The 20,253-nt window shown below is 44.5% G+C and overlaps 2 protein-coding genes across 2 annotated transcripts in view; one reads left to right on the top strand and one right to left on the bottom strand.

Moving 5' to 3' along the window:
* Positions 1 to 332: 332 nt before the first annotated feature.
* ada (adenosine deaminase) lies at positions 333 to 17,545 on the top strand. Its single transcript, XM_076276447.1, has 11 exons — positions 333 to 504; positions 5,055 to 5,116; positions 5,406 to 5,528; positions 7,858 to 8,001; positions 9,011 to 9,126; positions 10,561 to 10,685; positions 12,913 to 12,984; positions 13,316 to 13,417; positions 15,674 to 15,741; positions 15,865 to 15,994; positions 16,231 to 17,545. The coding sequence occupies exons 1-11, from the start codon at positions 454 to 456 to the stop codon at positions 16,333 to 16,335; spliced, it is 1,098 nt and encodes a 365-aa protein (XP_076132562.1). The 5' UTR covers positions 333 to 453; the 3' UTR covers positions 16,336 to 17,545.
* LOC143114709 (acylamino-acid-releasing enzyme) overlaps positions 17,539 to 20,253 on the bottom strand; it is a 9,575-nt gene continuing 6,860 nt past the window's right edge. The window contains exons 16-22 of the mRNA XM_076276445.1: positions 19,917 to 19,997; positions 19,433 to 19,513; positions 18,855 to 18,943; positions 18,546 to 18,739; positions 18,267 to 18,369; positions 17,964 to 18,070; positions 17,539 to 17,784 (exon numbers count right to left, since the gene is read on the bottom strand). Of these exons, the coding sequence (XP_076132560.1) occupies positions 17,670 to 17,784; positions 17,964 to 18,070; positions 18,267 to 18,369; positions 18,546 to 18,739; positions 18,855 to 18,943; positions 19,433 to 19,513; positions 19,917 to 19,997 (770 nt within the window). The 3' untranslated portion in view covers positions 17,539 to 17,669. The remainder of the gene's footprint in view (positions 17,785 to 17,963; positions 18,071 to 18,266; positions 18,370 to 18,545; positions 18,740 to 18,854; positions 18,944 to 19,432; positions 19,514 to 19,916; positions 19,998 to 20,253) is intronic.

The following is a 20,253-nucleotide window of genomic DNA, read 5'->3' as shown; positions in this document are numbered from 1 at the left end:
ACCTAATACAATAGACTATTGTGTGAATAGAGAGTCATGCCTAAAGTAAGCTACCTAAAACCCAGCTACAAGAAACAGGTCTCTAACCTGACTGAGGTCTTTTGTCTCTTTCTCCCTTTTGTCTCTCTCTCCCTCGGTCTTAAGAAGATTACTGAGCGCTCAACAACTCAACTCTCAGCAAGGCTCAAGTGCTTTAAGTAGCCTGCTGCTGCCGCTTCCGCGCCGCGGCCGCGTAACTTGTAGACCTATACTATCACGGGGTTGAGTACACTCTACAGCCTACGTGTATGGTAATAGGCGTGGCAAATGGGGGGAGGAGGAACCCATCTTGTTGTACACTATATAATTTACCGGTTACATATGAGCTATTGGATACGGGCTTTGGTGAAGTAGGCGTTGGAGTTACGTTTGTTTTCAACTCGTTTTGGGGGGAGCATTCAGAAAGATCTAAGTATGGCAGAACACTGCACGAATGACCGACAACAAACATTCAACAAGCCTAAGGTGGGTCAAAGCGTTAACACTGAGAAATGATAGGTAGGCAGGTAGGCTACGTTTCGGATTAGAGCATATGGCAATGATTGCACATGCAAAATCGTTTTTTTTTTTTACTTTATTAATTTGTATTACTTATATAGTATGAGTTAAGACTCTGCACTGTAGGGTAATCTTACGTTTTTATTTATTTAGCTACAATAGCCTGTCATACTTCAGACTAAAACACGTTATTTTGTGGGGATTCCCAAAGAGCGCACGCCTATTATGCGGTTTCCGTTTGTGTAAAACACTGATAGTAGCTATGTCTACGCCGAAGCAGCAATGGGCAATTCCGCGCAAAACTGTCACATAACGCCAACACAATGCCATGGTATTTAGTTGGCGTTATGGACGTGACAGTTTTGCGTGGAATTGCCCCAATGCCATTCAGGCTAAAGTTTTAAGTATCGATACAATACAATTATAGCCTAATAGCCCATAGCCTAATGTACACCCATTACTCATATCAATAGAAGTCCCTATGCAAAATGCCAAATTCCTTTTAAATAAATACATTTTGCCATCTGTAGAAGATGAAACGAGTGAATGAAGTCATTGTAAATCAGTGTTACTGTCAGAGGGAAGGGGACTGATATGGTAGGGTGGGTCAGAGAAGAAACTGTGGCTCATGGTGTAATGCTGATTCACAGCATCAGAAATGCCCTTTGGAGTCCAGCTTGAACGTGCACGCATACACACACACACCCACACACACTCTCTCACACACACACACACACACACACACACAGAGAGTAGAGTCATGCGCTGATATGTATCAATGAAGCTGATTGAAGGCGACAGCCTGTCAGTTGGGCAGCTCACTGAGGTAGAGAAAGTGTGGCCTTTTCTGTCATCAATGGGAATCTAAGGTCTGTCTTGTCCTGCCACTGTGATACAAGATGCAGATATAAAATAATAAGAATCATGAGGCTCACTCATATAATGAGTTATATATTTGGCGAACGCTTTTATCCAAAGCCACTCACAGTTATTACAAGGGCCATTCTCCCCAGAGGAACTCGTCTGCATTCTGCTGAATTCAAGTTCTAGATGCAAATTTGGGAGGGTCAGTGGTTAGGGCTTTGGGCTTGTAACCGAAGGGTTGACGGTTCGATCCCCGACCAGTAGGAAAAATGTGGGCGGGGGAAGTGGTTGAGCACTGCTCTCTCATGCCCACATCCACGTGCCCTTGAGCAAGACACCTAACCTCTCCTCGAGCACCACTGTAGCAGGCAGCTCACTGCTCCAGGTCAGTGTGTGCTTCACCTCACTGTGTGTACACTGTATACTGTTTGTGTTTCACTAATTCACGGATTGGGATAAATGCAGAGACCAAATTTCCCTCACGGGATCAAAAGAGTTATACTTTCACCTTTTAGGTGACTGAAAGATCCATCAGTCAATAGAAAAAGCACTGAAAGGTTCTACCGTAACTGTCTGATGAGTTGCGTCAAGGTGGTAAAGTGATGGGTTTCTCCATGAGGAACGTCATTGGAACACAACTGCACTAAGCCTTTAACTTCTAAAGTTTTTCCTTCTAAAGAGCTTATGAAAAATCACTTGTCGGAAATAGTTGTTTGGGTAATGGTGAGCTGTTGCAGACAAACCATGAATTGAATAATGCATGGTTCTTCCATTAACTCTCCATTAGTGTTGACCGAAAGAGCACTCCAGAGACAAGTGCATGAATAAACATGTCAGGCTGCTTACAAAGATGTGTTGTGGAAGGACAAAAGGTTTGACACAGAGAAGCTCTTAACTTTGTCTCCTCTATGTACACAAAGTAGAAATGTAGGCCCATTCTCAGATGGTGACCACATGTAGGCCTACTTATTTTCTCAGTGGTAACGGAATTAGACTCTTCCGTTGTCAGGACGAATTAAGAGCTTCAGGAGTGTCAACCAGCCTTATAGTCCTCTGTCAATTGACATCTGAACTCAAACTGATGCAATCTCATTAATGCAATGTGTCTTATGTGTGTACTGTGTACCCTGATATTGTCACACCAGAAAGACCTTACATGTTTTACTCAAATGAAAATGGCCCCTACTAGGATAATAAAGTACCTATCCTAAAGTTTTCTATAACAAATGTGGGACTAGCGCCCTAGAGTCACACAGTATAATTATTCGCTCAGATCAGTCCAGATAAAGGTGTTCTCCCATGGGTTACTCTTCAGGCTCTGCAGTGGACTGCCCTCATAGTGATAGATAGATAGATAGATAGATAGATACTTTATTGATCCCCAGGGGAAAAATCTCTGTGTGCTCTCATTGATTGTTAATGGTATGCCTTTATGGCCAGGGGAAGTCATACAACAGTCAATTATTACACAAGTTATAAAAATCTCTCTATACCAAAGGGCACATTTTTTTTGCTGTATTGCGTCTCCCACTCACTTCCCTTATGTGTGCACACACTTATAAGTTGCATAATGTGAAAACACACAGGATGCTTTATTTAAGCATGCACCTTCAACTTTGTGAATCAGCTCAGTTCAGTAAGTATATATACTCTTTAATCCCGCGAGGGAAATTTGGTCTCTGCATTTATCCCAATCCGTGAATTAGTGAAACATACTCAGCACACAGTGAACACACAGTGAGGTGAAGCACACACTAATTCCGGCGCAGTGAGCTGCCTGCAACAACAGCGGCGATCGGGGAGCAGTGAGGGGTTAGGTGCCTTGCTCAAGGGCACTTCAGCCGTTCCTCCTGGTCGGGGTTCAAACCGGCAACCCTCCGGTTACAAGTCCGAAGCGCTAACCAGTAGGCCACTGTTGCCCCTAAAAAGTTGGTAGAGCAGAAACTTCTCTCATCTCATCTTCCTTTCATGTCTCAGCATGCAATAGGCTGTGGTTTCTCCTTTCTCTCTGCCTGTTGAGCACTTGCTGTCCTTCTTGTTCTTCGACTGTGAGCTGAAAGCACTCCTTTCCTCCAGATTCTCCTCTCTGTTGCAGCATTGTCCCGAGAAGGTTCACGTCAAGCCCTCAGAGACTGCGTGCTACCTGAGAAGCAGCAGATGCCAGCGACTGCAAGAACTCTACAGTGATTTAGATGTAGACGTTAGCACAGGCAGCAAGTCAAGAGAGTGAATGAGTTAAGATTGCGATTCCTAGAGTTGTTATCCTTCCTAGAGTGATTTCTAGAACTGCCCTTTTAAAAGAGCTGTTCAAGTCTAGACAGGAATTGGAGTGGAATTGCCAGTGATTACATGCATATTTGCTGTGAGTGCTGTGTGTGTGCACACTAATGGTCATTGGCTCTGTGGCGGCCATGGTAATGGGGAGATGGGGGGAGCAGATGGATGACTGTGCTGGCGCCTGAGTTCCCGTTCCCTGGTGAAGGCAAACATCCTCCTCCTCCTCTCCTCTGATTACACCTCTGCCCGAAGGCCCTGTTTGTCAGAGGCAGTGTTTCCAGTGGGATTGTTGTTGTTGTTGTTGCATGTGCTGGTGTGCTTTGTGTGAACAAGAACATGCGACCCAGAGGGTGTCTTTCTCCAGAGGCTCTGACAGCTGCTGCCCCCCCTATTTGCAGGGCTTCCGGCGTCACTATTGTCAGAGGCTGTGTGGCCTTCACCCACCATAATTAGAGGCACAGCCCTCCCTGGTCCTTGACCTGCTGCTGGAGGATAGGAATGCAAAGGTGATGGGTGTAGCTGGATAGAGCCGTGCAGCACAACAACCTTGACATGCCAGAGTGAGGAGAAAGAACGGAAGGAATTTGGATGTTGACCATCGCAGTGTGAAGGAGTGTGTGTGAATCGTAGTGTGAATCCTGCTCTTATAGAATCAAGGAGGAGGAGAAGTCAGCTAGTGTGAACCCTGCCCTTACAGAGTCAAGGAGGAGGAGAATCAGGATGAGATTGCAGGTGCACCAAAGAATGCAACAATTCTAAGAAACTATTCCAAAGTTCTATTTAATATATACATACACATACATACTGCACACATCCTCTCTGTTCAGTTGCAGAGAATGTGAAGCCATTACAGAGTTTCAGTGAGGCAAAACAAACTTCTTGAAGCCCTTTGAGCTTATAGGTCAAAACCCTGGGTGCATGTGGTTGGACAAGAAGCCATTAGTTCCAGCATTCTCTGGCCCGAGATGAGGAGAGAAGCAATGCAGTAATGCAGTGGACACAGATGGTTTAGGGTATCAGCTGCTAGTGTTACTCAGCACTGTCATCAAACACGTACCCACCCATGAATGCGTGTGCACACACACACACACACATATACACACACACACACACACACACTCACACAGACACACATACGCATATGTGAGTGTGTGTATTTCAAGATAGCTACTGTTCAAACTTCAACTGAAATGGCACCCCGTGACCTGTTAGGAGTATGGCCATAGAGTTTATAACGTGACCTGTTAGGAGTATGGCCATAGAGTTTATAACGTGACTTGTCTGCACTCTAGCCACACTCTAGTATGTGATCTCCCTGTGTGTAATAAAATGTAATAAGCCTATTTGACATTTAATGCATGTGTTTTTTTTTTCAGGTGGAACTCCATGTACACTTGGATGGCGCCATCCGTTTAGAGACCATTCTAGATGTGGCCAAGTGAGTACCCAGTCAGTGGACATGACCTGTGACCCCTCACACCTCGACCCCTACATCCCTCAGGACTCTCACACTTTCCTCTGCCATTAACACAACCATCAGGAAAAGCACCATGGGCAACTAGCATGTTATTTGAGTAAAGTTTAAATGGTCTTTAGTGTCAGAAATTGGCAGGATATCCTGTAAGAACATCCTGAATATGACTGAGTGTATTCTCCATTTAAATTAGCATGTGACACCACTGTGTGTGTGTGTGTGTGTGTGTGTGTGTGTGTGTGTTTTTCCACAGGCAACGGGGCATCTCGTTACCGGTGGATACGGTTCAAGCCCTGAAAGCCCTCTGCACCGTGTCCAGGCCGGCCACCCTGACAGAATTCCTCGGCAAGTTCAATGAATACATGCACGTCATCGCGTAAGTACACACACACACACACACACACTCAACAACACTCAGTATGCTGTACACATCCCATCACATGCATCAGACTCAAACAGTCTGTGTGCTCCCCTTCCTGGCTCACACACAGTCCTACACACACACACACACACACACACACACACACACACACACACACACACACACACACACTTTGATAGAACAACGGAGCAAGTGAAGTGGAGAAGAATGTGCAGCCTCAGCTGCACCACGTGGCCAGTTGCATAATCTCCATCCCTAGGGGGCAGGTGTCTGTATTCAGCTCATGCCTGGGGGAAACGGCAGCCTTCTGCTCAGGTGTCACTGCGGCAACGGCTTTGGAGGGCATTTTGGTCAGATGACCCCCTTTATTCGCGTTAGCCTACTACACATTACAGGGGACATGACCACTTAGCCGGTCTGTTAGTCTGTCCTCGTTCAGCTTTTGGTCTCTTTTGTACCAGCATGTGTAACGGGAGTATTTTAGATGCTCCTGTTGCGTGATATCTGACAAGCCACCCCGGGGTAGTGGGACACTTAGTTATCAGTTCATTTTCGCGGGGCATAGCCCCACGTCACACCTACACCATAACTAAAAAGCACAACTCATGTGGGGAAATTCAGGGAAACAACATTAACCCTGCTACACATGCATAGACACAGACTTCTCTATACTGAAAGCTTCTCCCATACCCCAGGGCAGAAGGGGCGTGGGTCATATGATCAGCATGGAAGCTGCTGGGCTGTGCGCTAGAAACCACTCCGCTTTTGCTTCCTCTTCTTGCGTTCTATCAGTCGGCAGCACTTCACTGGAAGCTTTGTTTCTTTGAATTCATGTAAAGGTCATTTTAATCTGAGGCCTCTTTATTAGCATGGCTGTTTAGAAAGTGTCCCACAAAGCAGACATTTAGTAGCCTAGAAATGTAGACGCACCCAAGAGTGTAAACCTAAATGTAATTTGCTGCCAGGGTAGTCTAGCAACTCTCCGTTGGCTTGCGAGCTGGAAATATTAAACTTCGATCAGGCCAATCACATCATGTATATAGTAGTTAGGCGGGCTTAACATAATGATGGAAGAGTTGCGACGGTTCGACGTGAATTCCCTGCTACTTGAAAACAAAGAAGATGGATGCTGCTGCTGGCGAACAGTGTGACACAAGTTAAGCTTTGTTTAAGTTGGCAAAAGTTTGAACAAGCCAACTAGATCCGCCGTTGGGAAAACGCATGGGACTCATGAGTTGCAGCGCTATCCTATTGCGAGCAGAGGGAGTTTGAAAGACAACCGTTTATCCCGCCCCTCTGACTGAGCACTGCGAATGGTGAGTCCCCAGACCCTACATCTTGATGTGGGTCTGGCTCGTCAGGCTAGGTATTTAGAAGAGTACTACATATTACAGTATACAGTATACTCTCTCTTCTCTCCTCTTTTTCTCATGTCCAGAGTGGACAGCAACATCTCTGATCAGACCAAGTAGATTAGGGTGCCCTTTCAGTCCGCTTTCAAGGAAATTATTTCATAATTAGCCCACAGTTAGCCCGGCGCCATGCAAAGGATTGCTTGATGACGTGGTCAGACAGGGGTCAGTGTGTAGTGTTACTCTGTGCCACTCTGAGAGAGTGAAAACACCACCATAACTGGACCTCTGGCCAACTGACACACACTGTACCCGTTCGCTCACCCAGTCAGATCACAGCTTGCACGTACACACACACGCACGCTCACACACACACACGCACCCGCACACACACACATTTTAACTACTTTATTTATGTCCACAATTCATAATAAATGTACATAAGGACATACACACACACACACACACACACACACACACACATACACACACATCCTGACAGAAAGCCAAGCACACACTCCTGTGATAGCAGAAGCTCCATGTCTCCTCTGTCATCCTCCCCATTACAGTTGAGCCTCATTTCTCAGCGACCCTGTCCAATCAAATGCCAGCCATGCTGCCTATCTCAAGGGTGTCAGCAGTAATGTCGTAAACATTCCTCCACCCTAAGTTAGTCTCCGGGCGGATTTCTTAATGTTACCGTAAAGCTACTGTGCTTTATAAGCTACCCACATTACATGCTAAACAACTGCCATATTAAGCCAATTTTCTTTATTACACAATATATTGAATTGGGTGTACAGTAGCTTGTTGTTGTGATGAATGTGGGCAGATGAGTCTCTATAGTAACGCACTTATTGACACAGACACAAATGGCGCAAACCTCGTCCCAGAATGACATACTTGTTTTTCTGCGGAGAATGTTGTTGGTCTAAAGAGGAATGTGTGATGTCATGTGTGTGTGTCCACAGAGGGGACCGCAAGGCCATTAAGCGGATTGCCTATGAGTTTGTGGAGACCAAAGCCAAAGAGGGCGTGGCCTACGTGGAGGTGAGATACAGCCCTCACTTCCTGGCCAACAGTAGAGTGGAGCCCATCCCCTGGAAACAGACAGAGTAAGGACCCTGTGCCCTGTGTGTGTGTGTGTTTGTTTGTGTGTGTGTGTTGTGTGTGTGTTGTGTGTGTGTGTGTGTGTTTGTGTGTGTGTGTTTGTTTCTATGTGTGCATGTGTGTGTGTGTGTGGGGGGGGGGGTGTTGATATGTATGCTTCCTTGTGTATGTTTTAGTGTATACCTTTCTGATATTGATATGTAATAAATGGTACATACTATGAAATGAACTGTATCTGATAGAATGTGTTGATCTGCATGTGTGAGTTGTGTGCGTTGTGTGCTGGTCTGTACGTGTGTATATTTCTGCTTATGAGAGTGAGTGAGAAAGACAGAACAGAGCAGTTTTGTTCTTGCCTTCTTGACTCAGGCACCGGTAAACTGAGCTGAACAGTTTGCAATTCAGCACCCTTGACAACATGAAAGATTGATCTCACACAGTTGAATTTCAGCCAGTAACCACACCCTTTGGAGATACCTCCCATGTGGGGTATCAGAGTGTGGGGGTACCATAGGTCTGTTTAGTGCTTTAGCATTACTGTTAGCTTAAGAAAACTTTAATGTCCTCTAGAGGCAATTTGTGTTACAACACAGACACATTAAGACACAACTGTACACACACACACACACACACACACACACACACACACACACACACACAAACATGTGAGCTGAGGTGTTTGCTGAGGCCTTGATGAGTTCTAGAGTTTCACTGCGAGTTGCTTTGCAGAGGACATCCAAGGCGGTATCTCACTTCTGCTTTTAGCTCACATGCAGTCAGCAGTCAGCATTTCCTGTGGCCATAGCTTCTCTCCGAGGGCACCTGAAGCAGCATGTTTAGCTTCCCTAAGAAGCATAATGGTGCTGTTTACTGCCAGAGCTGTCAGATTTATCTTCAGACAATGATTGTTGCATAGATCTGCCACATCATCTTCCTGATCTTCTTTGGTGTCATGTACTGAAACGAATCTACTCTCTTTCTCTCTCTCTCTTTCTCACTCTCTCTTTCTCTCAGAGGAGACATCACGCCAGATGAAGTGGTGAGGCTGGTCAATGAGGGTTTGAGCAAAGGAGAGAAAGACTTCAAAATCAAAGCCAGGTCCATTCTGTGCTGCATGCGCCACATGCCAAGTAATGCACTCCCCCTCAACTCTCTCTCCCTCTCTCTCTCTCCCCCCTCTCTCTCTCTCCCCCCTCTCTCTCTCTCTCCCTCTCTCTCTCTGTCCTTCTCTCTCTCTCTCCCTCTGTGTGACCCTCAGCCGGTTCTCAGTGTTATCACAGAAAGCGGTTTTGTAGTCACAAAGCCCGCTTGTTCAGGAGGGAAAAAAACACGGGAAACACATTTGAAGGCCAAGCAAACAGTCTGCTGCATTTGTCTGTGTGTGTAAGTGTCTGCATGCTTTACATCTTACTGGCCCTAGTGTCCACCCCCAAAGCACACTGGTAGTAGGATTTCCATAGTGGCAAATAGGCTAAATATATTCTCTGTTTTGTTCTGTGGTATTTGCAATCCAACATGTTGGTCAACTACTGTCAGCAGTTCTTGCTGTTATTGTTTGGTCAACATCTGTTTTTCACTATGATCTGTAAATAGACATGGATGGTCATGATCATTTTGGAAGTATTCCTTCATCCTCCCATTCAGTGATTTATGGGGAAAACCATTTTCCTCTTAAGAAACCCCCTACGCCTTCTTTTCATGCTCCATGAAATTCTGCAGTTGAAATACGACTTTAGTATTGGCGATCAAACCAAACATACGGCTCCGGTTAAAAAACAAGGCTGAGTGCTGGCAGGGATGAATCAGGGGGGATCCAGGGTCACTTCAGTGAGCAATGCACATTTGCTGATGGTGAAGCAGACTGTTTGCAAAGGGCTTAAACTGTTTAGGAGACAATGTCAAGAGACTGTGTTTCCCAGTGTGATCTATTTCATCATTGGAGAGTGAAACTAAACTGACTGTCACACACTAACAGCAGAGTGTGTGTGTGTGTGTGTGTGTGTGTGTGTGTGTGCGCGCGCTCGTGTCCTTCAGAGTCCGTCCTCACACACACACACCCTCAGCTCAGCTTGTTTATCAACCATGTTCCTTGTGAGCTCACGTGTGTTTGGGCGAGTCGACACACAAACATGAACAAGCATTCAATAGCAGGCGGAGACTGTGTAATGAGAACTGATGCACTGCGCTGTGTGTCATGTGACATGATGGTGGCCAATGTAATGTGATCTGATGGCTGAATGAGCCGTCTTGCTGAGTAGATAATGGTTCTCTCTCTGTGGACATGGAGGAAAGACAGTAAGGGCTAATGGTGGGAGTGATGTGTGTCTCTCCACTGCATCTCCAGTCTTCCCCTCAGTCACCACTCTCTCCCCAGTCCCACCTGGACACTCCACAGTCTGGATGCTATCACAGTTTAACTGACATACCTTTACTATTGTACTATTACTACGTACCATTATTCTGACATACCTATCTATCTTCTGTGTGTGTGTGTGTGTGTGCGTGTGTGTGTGTGTGTGTGTATGTGTATGTGTGTATGTGTGTACTTGTACACTCATGTGCAGGCTGGTCCATGGACGTTGTGGAGCTGTGTAAGAAGTACCGTAATGATGGAGTGGTGGCCATCGACCTGGCAGGAGACGAGTCCCTGAACTGTGAAGCGTACCCCGGCCACCAGAGGGCCTACGAGGTGAGTCAGGGCCCACACTCACACTCTCCCCTGCTCCATATGCACAAGCAGAACCTCATCGTTCAGTAACGTTTCAGCCAATTAGCCTTGACATGGCTTGACTTGGCATGTAGTAACATTATGTCCCCATCATAGACCCCCATTTAAGTCTTAGTACTCAGTTCCAATGGCCACAATGCTTTGTATTACGAGAGAGTAATGACCCAAAATGCAAAGAAAAATACTCAAAGAACAGGACAATAATAATAACAACACACACACACACACATATCTGAGGCACTAATGTGATTATCTGTGAGTGGACAAAAATAACCACCTCCACTAGAAGCATGATGTGTGTGAGCGTGTCCCAACCAAAATGCATCTCTACAGACACATTACACAACTAGCTATATACCCTGCAGGTTGAGCCACAAAAAATCCTGTACATTTTTCTGGTGTCTCCCATACACACACCCTTTTCCTGCAGAGCTCTATACAGAGATAAGAAGTGAAAGATCAACCAGTCTTTATCAGTCATGTCGCAACTTCGTGTCATCGTCCTTGTCGTGTCAATGTGTTAGAGGTGGCCTCATATTACTTACATTACTTCAGATAAGAAATCTGGACCTCTGTGGTCACACTCTATTTTTTATCACTTATACACATTTGTACCATTTCCACACAAATACCAGCCATCCAACACAGGACCTTTCCCAAACACATACAGGGATCAAGAAGTTCCTTCAAGGTAGAGATGGTGCCTGCAGCACGAGTAGAGAGTAAAGTTCAGATGTGCAAAGATCATGGCACGAGTGAGTGAGCTAACAGCCACGTGCTTTTGGCTAACAGAACTTTTCTACATCTGTCCGCACTGCCAGTGATAACAATACGATACTTGTAAAAACTACAGTTCTACATATTATGTCTCATAAGATCGACAATGTCCACACAATAATTGCAATACAATATCAGTATGCAAAATAAATATCATTGGGCATCATTTTCAGAGTGATTGTGTGTACAATAGAAACACTGATAGCAATTAAAATACATGGTATGTTGAAGGCTTCACATTTAAATATTTTCCTTATCATAGGATATTGGGATTGCCCAATATTGTTAGTGTTAAGTGTTGTCGATGGGCAGGCAGTGTAAATGACCGATGTAGCAATCTGTAGCAATGATGTTGAAATCCATGTGAAATAGAGGTGAAGATAAACTCCTGCGGCCAGAGATATGCAGTGGACGCGACCGTGATGGTGATGAAGTGGTGAGAGAGGGGCCAGATCTTGACTCATTTCTTCGGAGTTTGTGTTGGCCTCTGCTCCCTTCTTGCTGTCTTTTCCCAAACATGGCAAAATGCTTTAGAGTGGGAGCACAAAGGCAGCTCTCTCGAAGGAAAACATCTGGACAGGCGGAGCTCATCTGGGACTGCGGGGAGCCACGCACATCATAACATGTGTTTGTCTCATAAAGGGGAGAGAGTGGAGGAGCCACGCACATCATAACATGTGTTTGTCTCATAAAGGGGAGAGAGTGGAGGAGCCATGCGCATCATAACATGTGTTTGTCTCATAAAGGGGAGAGAGTGAGGCCAGCAGTGTGACAGGACTGTCCGCTTCAGATACTCCCTCCCTGGGAGAGCCCTGGGGAGAGGGGGTGGGGTTGGGGGGGTGGTACCTGAAGGTCTGAAGAGAGGGAAGCAGGAATAGGCCCTCACATCACATGCACCACTCCACCCTGATACACACAGTCTGCACACACACACACACACACACACACACACACACACACTACATGTTTCAGACCAGCATTTCTGGTGTGCTCACGTGCTTAATTCAATTGTCTATGCAGGCCTAAAACGGTTGAATCAATAGGGTCACCTCTCCACCCTACACACACACAACAGGAAAGTATTTCGGCATGAACACACTCTCAGACACAATACACACAGGATGTCCATGCTGATCCGAGATACAAAGGACACAGCTACAAAGGTCCTGGAAGATACACTGAGCTGAAAGCCATTAGGGCGTCATTGGAAAAGAGAGCTTGCTCTCAACTGACCCCCCTGAATAAATAAAGGTGAAGAAGAAGATATGCCAGACTCTGATGGAGGACACATGTGTGAGGGACAGAAGTGTGTGTGTCTGTGTGTGTGTGTGTGTGTGTGCTGGTGATTTGTGACATGATGATTGGAGATTGTGTTGGTATGAACATGTTTTATGTTTGCTACGGTTGGCAGGAAGCAGTCAAATGTGGAATCCACAGAACAGTGCATGCGGGTGAAGTAGGCCCTCCCTCTGTTGTGAAGGAAGTGAGTTTTCTTTCAGACACACACATGCACAGACACACACACACACACAAATATACAACCTCTCATGTGTAGTAGATTATACTAATAAGTACGGGAACAATGTATACATGACGAAGCATGTGTTGTAGAATTTCATGTTTTGTCAAATGTATTCACTCTCCAATGTTTTACTCTAGATAATGCTTTGGCTAAAAATAGCTTATCCTTTTAGTTCTGACCCAAAGCTCAGGAGCGTAACTGATCATCGGACTAATTACTCAAATTAACAGGCTGATTTCTGAGGTCAAACAGCATACATATAATAATAATATTTGCTGGTCATTGGATGCAGGCGGTGGACGTTCTGAAGGCTGAGAGGATTGGGCATGGCTATCACACTGTAGAGGACCAGACTCTCTACCGCCGCCTGCTGGACGACAACATGCACTTTGAGGTGATAAGAAAAGCAGACGCACGACAGATTTGCCACAACGTTGATCCGAATCAGTGTCCACTTGGGATAATGTGTTCCACCAAAGATTCAAGAGCTGGGGCCTATTGCACAAAACTAGGATAAGGGATTAAGCCGGGATATCTTGGTTATCCTTGCTCAATTTATCCGTGATCCAGTTGCACAAAAGCGGGATAGGGGGCAGCAGGATATGTTATGATAAATCACCATGGCGATTTATTCTGTGGAGCTAGCCTGCTCCAGACCATACGGAAGCGTATTGCATTCATGACAAATAAAATAAAAATGCACCCTGTTCGTCTGAATTAATGACTTGGCACATCCTGTTTTTCTGAATTGTTGAGTTAACTATCTCATCAATACAGAAAAACAGCCCTTTTTCTCTGAATTAACAAGTTATTCTGATTTTCTGAATTAACAAGAAAATTATCTCGTTAATTCAGAAAAACAGAGCTGTGACTTGCATGAGATAAGCTTATAGATACCTGGACTAGGTGTTTTAATGTTTGTTTTAGGTGTTTGGTTTGGCTGTCAAACCCTCCGCAGCAAACTGAAAAAGTCCGATTTAACTTGGGTTTTATCAAAGAATGTCTGTGGAGATGCATAAATATAGAACACTGCTAGATTCTAAATCACATTCAGTATTTTGCGTTTTAGCTAGCAGCTAGCAGTAGCTAGTTATAGGGATGTTGGCTGTGATGCCTAGCCTACAATGCAGCCTGCATAGGCTACCGATCATTTTGATCATCACCTCTGTTGCTGTTTGCTTGGCCGTCTTTACAACTGTTTTTCTGAATAAACGAGATAATTTTCTCGTTAATTCAGAAAATTAGAATAACTCGTTAATTCAGAGAAACAGGGCTGTTTTTCTGTATTGATGAGATAGTTAACTCAACAATTCAGAAAAACAGGATGTGCTAAGTCATTAATTCAGACAAACAGGGTGCTTTTTTTTTTAATTGCATGAATGCAATACGCTTCCGTAGACCAGGCTAAATTCCAGGATCTATTTAATCTCATTTCTTATCTCAGTCAGCAGTCACCACAAACGGAAACCAATAGTTACACTACACATTGTTATCACATATACCTATACCTAGACCCACTGTCATTATTTAAACGTTTGTGATCATTAATTCACTTTTACATACTCGCCATTCCCGACCTGTCATGCGACAATGTGAAGTCGCGGAACTAGTTGCAATATTCTCCTTAACAGAGGTGTTGCTGTTTGTTGCTGTTGTGAGAAGGCTATCTACCTACTTCACACCGTAGAAGAAGCAACGAAGCCGCTCTAGTTGCCATGGTGAATCAGGGAATCTGTGATCGGTGGCGGGGTCTATTTGAGGGAGCCGTGAGCGCGCACTTATCCAGGATAGGTTTCACCTGGCTTGATGAATCCGTGTCTGCTCAGCCTGGCTTGCTCGTTGTGCAACCAATTAAGCCTGTACACTCTTGTTTTGGATTCATTGAGCGCAGCTCAGTAACTTATCCCGGATGTCTTAATTCTGCTTTTGTGCAACAGGCCCCTGATCTCCTGTTTGATTTCTGTTTCCAAACTCATATGAATCCCTATATGTGATGTGACATCTCCATTATCAATTAAACTGCCACTTTATGGTGACTAGGTTACTGGGTGTACTTATGTCCAGACGTAACAGACGTCAGTCTTACATCAGTGTACTGTAATTATACAAGCCGGGCCAGTAAAACCTGCTACACCTTGGCATGGCACAAAGTTCAGGGATAGCCTGTGGCTGACACCATATCTTCTGCTGTATGCCCTTCCATTCAGAAGTTAAGTCATAGCAACTCATATCAACTTTTACTGCGGTTTTATTCTGCATTAATTTATGGTACAGACATTTTCAAATCTCAAAATGTTCAAACTGTATTTAGACTAGAATTGTGCATCTACACTGATGATGCTAAGGATAAGATGTTGTTTGACACAAAGTTGATGAGCTAGTGGAACTACTGTATGTAATGTACACACAAAGAAGACTGTCGTTTTCATTTGCATAGAATGTTTGCATTTAAACTGTCAATGTGCCAAACGTTATATTACCTCTGTTCAATCTAATGTGTATAATAAAGTCTGTAGTGCCCCTTAGTGGACAAATGAACTACTACTTGTAAGTTTAGATTGTAAGAGAAATCTGTTTTTAAATTAAGAATAGAGTTAAGTGTATGTGCATGATTCATGAACTGTGTGTGTGTGTGTGTGTGTGTTTACAGGTGTGCCCGATTTCCAGCAAACTTACAGGGGCTTGTGACCCAGATTTCACCAAACATCCCCTCGTCAGGTAAACCACATGATGGTCTATGTGTTTGTTTTTGTGCGTGTGTGTGTGAAGTATTTCCAGGCTGGGTATGTGTGTTTTTGTGTTTATAAGATGTGTGTGTGTGTGTGTGTGCACATCCTGCAGGTTTAAGAAGGACAAAGCCAAATATTCCCTGAACACTGATGATCCACTCATATTTGACTCCACATTGGACACAGACTATGAGACTGTGAAGAAGTACATGGGCTTCACTGAGGACGATTTCAAGACAATGGTTTGAATTCTCTCTTTCCCCCTTTTCCTCTCTCTCTCTCTCTGCACACACACACACACACACGTTGTTAGAGCACACACTGACTTAACACAGTTCAACCAAACATGCACTCAGAGACACACACACACACACACACACACACACACACACACACACACACACACACACACACACACTCTCTCTCTCTTCTATGGTCTTTGCAAGGACTACATGTGTTTGTTTCTTCCTCTGGGCAGAACATCAATGCAGCCCACGCCAGCTTCCTTCCTGAGAAGGAGAAGAAGGACCTGCTGAATCTACTGTACGAAGCCTACAACATGGTGGAAAGCACAGGCCTGTAGAAAGCCCCCACAGGAGGAAGAGAGAGAGGGAGGGAAGGAGAGGGAGAGAGAGGGAGGAGGACAGAGGTAGAAAGCAGCGACCTCTTTACAGGAATGATGAAGCGGAACGGGCCGGTTCTCTTTCAGTCTGCCCCCCCTCCTGTGTTCTCCTGTTGGAGAACTGCTTTGTCACACATGCAGTATTTAAACCTCATCAGTACACAGCATCACAGAACATGTGGCTCTGTAAGCCAATCAAGGGTAGAGCAAACTGGTGCTGCCAGTCTCATGTCATCAGTCTCAGGGAAAGGTGTCTCCTATAACCACTTGTACTACACTATAAAACACACAAACACGCACACTAACCATGTCCTTATGGATGCTTGTTTAAAAGAATGTAACCATCTTGAAGATCAACTTTTTTTACAATTAGCATTTGTATGTCACTAAATCACACCCGCATCCAGCCTTACACTCATAAGTTGTCCATACTCATTCCACACTCCTGTTCTCGCTCTCTTTCTCACACACACACTCCAGTTTCCATACACACATACACACTGTGCTTGATGTCCATCATAGTGTTTCAGATGAAGCTCTCCACCAAAGGATCCCTCCTGTCAGAGAAAGATCTGCATCTGCAGCTCTCATTCTATACTAAGCAAATGGCTGTAACCACTTTTTTTAATTTTGTGATTTTTCTATTTTGTTTTATACTACTAATGGAATATGAGATGTGTTCAGAAGATAGGAAGACTGGTTTGGTTTTAATTGTCTCGGCTCAAGTGGTGTTCAAGCACAAAGATGTTTGAAAAATGGCACCATGTCATTGAGCTTTGAGTCCCTGGGGACTAGAAGTGTTTGTGCTTCCTTTAGAGACCGAGTGGGAAAGAGTGCCATCAAATATCTATCTTGACATACCAAATATTAGGTCAGTGTTTCTTTCTTTTTGACACTGTTATGAGGGCCATCATATCAAATATATACAAAATATCAGGATGAATGCACAGCCTTATTTAATGGGTGACATTTTCATAAAACTATTTAGATCAGAATGCACTGAATAAGAACTTGAATTCTGACAAACATCTGTCCTTGGGAACTTTCTTATAAACCGTGGCACCAGTTGATACTTTCTGAACACAGCTCAATCATGCAAAACTTTACCATTTGTGTTCTGTAAAATGGCTGTACTGAGAAGAATCATGAATACAGACACAATGCTCCAGTATGTCAAGTCTCAGCGTGCTTTATGAGTCTCATAATAACCACTGCAAAACATTGCTATAAAACACAGTATTGTCACTGTAGTAGGGAGCTTATGAAAGAAGGAGAGAGGGTGTGTGTGTGCTGTCTCAACGTCGCTTCAATTTCAAAGCTTGCTGGAACCATAACACAATATTGATGAAGCAGTCTGCCTGAGTTTCCACACTCCCAAGAGAGTGGCCATCCTCCACAAACCACAGCAGCCTGGCCAAAGACAAAGAACACACACACACACACACACACACACACACACACACATTAATGTACTTCTCAGTTCAAACAAATGTGTGTGGTTGTGTGTGTGTGTGTGTGTGTGTGTCTCTCTCTCTGTGTGTATGTGTTAGAGTCTGTGTATGACATTAACAGTGACAGAGAAAGCAGACCTGACAGGGGAGTGCCTGCTTTTCAGTGCTCTGTAGAGCTCCAGGCCCTGGTGGGGGGACACTCTCCTGTCTTTAGCTCCCAACATCAGCAACACAGGCGCACGGATCTGCTCAAACACACAACAGTCACACATAGTTAAGGAGATTTGTGGAGCTAGCAGTACAACTGTTGATTACTAAATGTCTTGTAAAGGTTGCCGGCTTACAGAGTACAAGTGTCAGTCAGACAGAAACAACAGACTGTACTCAACTGTATTATGTGTCTGTCTGTGTGTGTGTGTGTGTGTGTATGGGTGTATATACCTGTTCTGCATGTATGATGGGTGATCTCTCCAGCATGAGGCTCAGGGCCTCTGAAGTGGGCAGCTGCCCAAATGAGTACTTCAGTCCTATAGAGGAGTATCGCCTATACACACACACACACACACACACACACAAACAAATACTGAGAAGGGTAAAACACGATCATGCACATCATGTAATATAATTACAGAGTACTACATATGTCTATAGTTACCAGTAAACATGTATAGAAGTGTGATTTGTGTGTGTGTGTGTGTGTGTTTATCTCTGTGCACTCACCAGTCCACTATATCGCTGGTGCCAACAAGTGTGGCAGCGTTGATAACAGGATTGCGGGCTGCACACGCTTTGTAGAAGTCTGGGTACTGACCGACAAGATGACAGGCCAGAAAGCCACCATGTGACCCGCCCATCACCACAACTCGCTGGGGGTCAAGGGTCACATCATCCTGCAGTGCATACAGAACGGCCCTCTGAAAAACAGCAAGTCAGAGGAGGAGACAACAATAGTTATCTAGTCAGACCTCTGACAGCTTTGCATGCTTGTGTAGGTGTATGTGTATGAATAATGTGTTTAATACACAACACCTGTACATCCTTGACATCCTGGCAACCAATGTTCCCAGTCAGAGAGAGGATGCTATCTTGCCCAAAGCCAGTAGAGCCACGGTAGTTCACTATCCTCCCACAAACATACAGGTATTTAGACACGGGAACCAGATACAAGGATACCATATACGTTGCATGCAAGAACCATGCTACCATAGTTGGGACTATCTACTAGCACGTGGGATTCAAGTAAGTAGGCAACAGCAGCAATTTGAAGGTTGGGCTGCAACTAATTATTATTTTTATAGTCTTTTAATCTGTCAATTATTTTCTTGATTAATCAATTAGTTGTTTGATCAATAAAACGTTAGTAAATTGTAAAACAAAAATGTTAATCAGTGTTTCCCAAAGCCCAAGATTATGCCCTCAACAATATTCTGACAAAAGTTGAAGAAGCAAGCTGCAATCAGAAAATTTTGAGGTATTTTCTTTTAAAATTGACACAATCTGATTGACCAGAATACCGATTAATATAATAGTTGACAACTAATCTATTGATTGATTAATTGTTTAAGCCCTATTTGAGAGAAAGATTCTAAGCTGTGCTAGCGTCTTACCCATGAGCACAGCGTAACCCAGACTGGCCAAAGCTGCGACGCTGGGGATCCACTCTGCACAGAACTGAGAGTGTGGACCGCCTGAGGAAACACACACACACACACACACACACACACACACACAAACACACACGTTACTACTCATAAACAAACAGATACAGATTTACTCCACATTTACGCCACTCTCTCTCTCACACACACCGACACACACACACACACATACACACAGGCTGTGACTGAATGGTCTTGAGAGAGAGATCAAATAAAAGGCTGTGTGGGCTGTGTTTGTTTGGCTTGAGTTGGGTTATGTGAAGTGAGAGGAGAGCCTGAGGAATGATAGCAGATGCCAGAGAGTGAGTTCAGGAAAGGTGATGTGTGAAGAAACATCATCCATAAAGGGATCAGAGAAGACGAAAGCAAATGGCACAGAAAGGTTCAACTCAATCAAATGGGAGACATGCTAGGGTGTGAAGTAGGACTTTACCATGAATGAAGACCACCAAAGGTAGCTTCGAGCGGTCACGAACGACCCTCTTCACCAGCAACACCCCAATCCGCAGACCCGCTGGAAAGGGGGGGGGGGGGGGATGGGGTGTAGACAAGGAGTGTAAGCTGGGCACGGCAGAATTGAGTATTTCTTTATGTAGTTGTCTAAACTCAACAAAACTATAAACGCAACTCGATTTTCGATGACTAAGGGCGTTTTCACCCCTGAAAGGACCAACGTTTGTGTTTAGTTACATTGAATACATTTGATCCGGTTAGTTAATGGTTTCACATTGCAATTTTTCTAGCACTAAAGTAAGACCTTTTCTAAGGAC

Source organism: Alosa pseudoharengus, unplaced genomic scaffold (genome assembly GCF_046254945.1).
Source record: "Alosa pseudoharengus isolate Yale_2024_CS ecotype anadromous, Long Island Sound unplaced genomic scaffold, YU_APseudo_1.1 YU_APseudo_1.1_scf_9, whole genome shotgun sequence".
Classification (NCBI taxonomy): Eukaryota; Metazoa; Chordata; class Actinopteri; order Clupeiformes; family Clupeidae; genus Alosa; species Alosa pseudoharengus.
Note: the sequence above shows the minus strand (reverse complement) of the source record. Positions and strands in the feature narration are given on the sequence as shown.

What these genes read in the sequence shown, in the direction of transcription:
- ada (XM_076276447.1), top strand. Translation starts at nt 454, where the DNA reads ATGGCAGAACACTGCACGAATGACCGACAACAAACATTCAACAAGCCT. An exon ending in CTCCCTCTGTTGTGAAGGAA is followed by an intron (nt 12,985 to 13,315) that starts GTGAGTTTTCTT and finishes CATTGGATGCAG; the next exon opens with GCGGTGGACGTTCTGAAGGC. An exon ending in ACCAAACATCCCCTCGTCAG is followed by an intron (nt 15,742 to 15,864) that starts GTAAACCACATG and finishes CACATCCTGCAG; the next exon opens with GTTTAAGAAGGACAAAGCCA.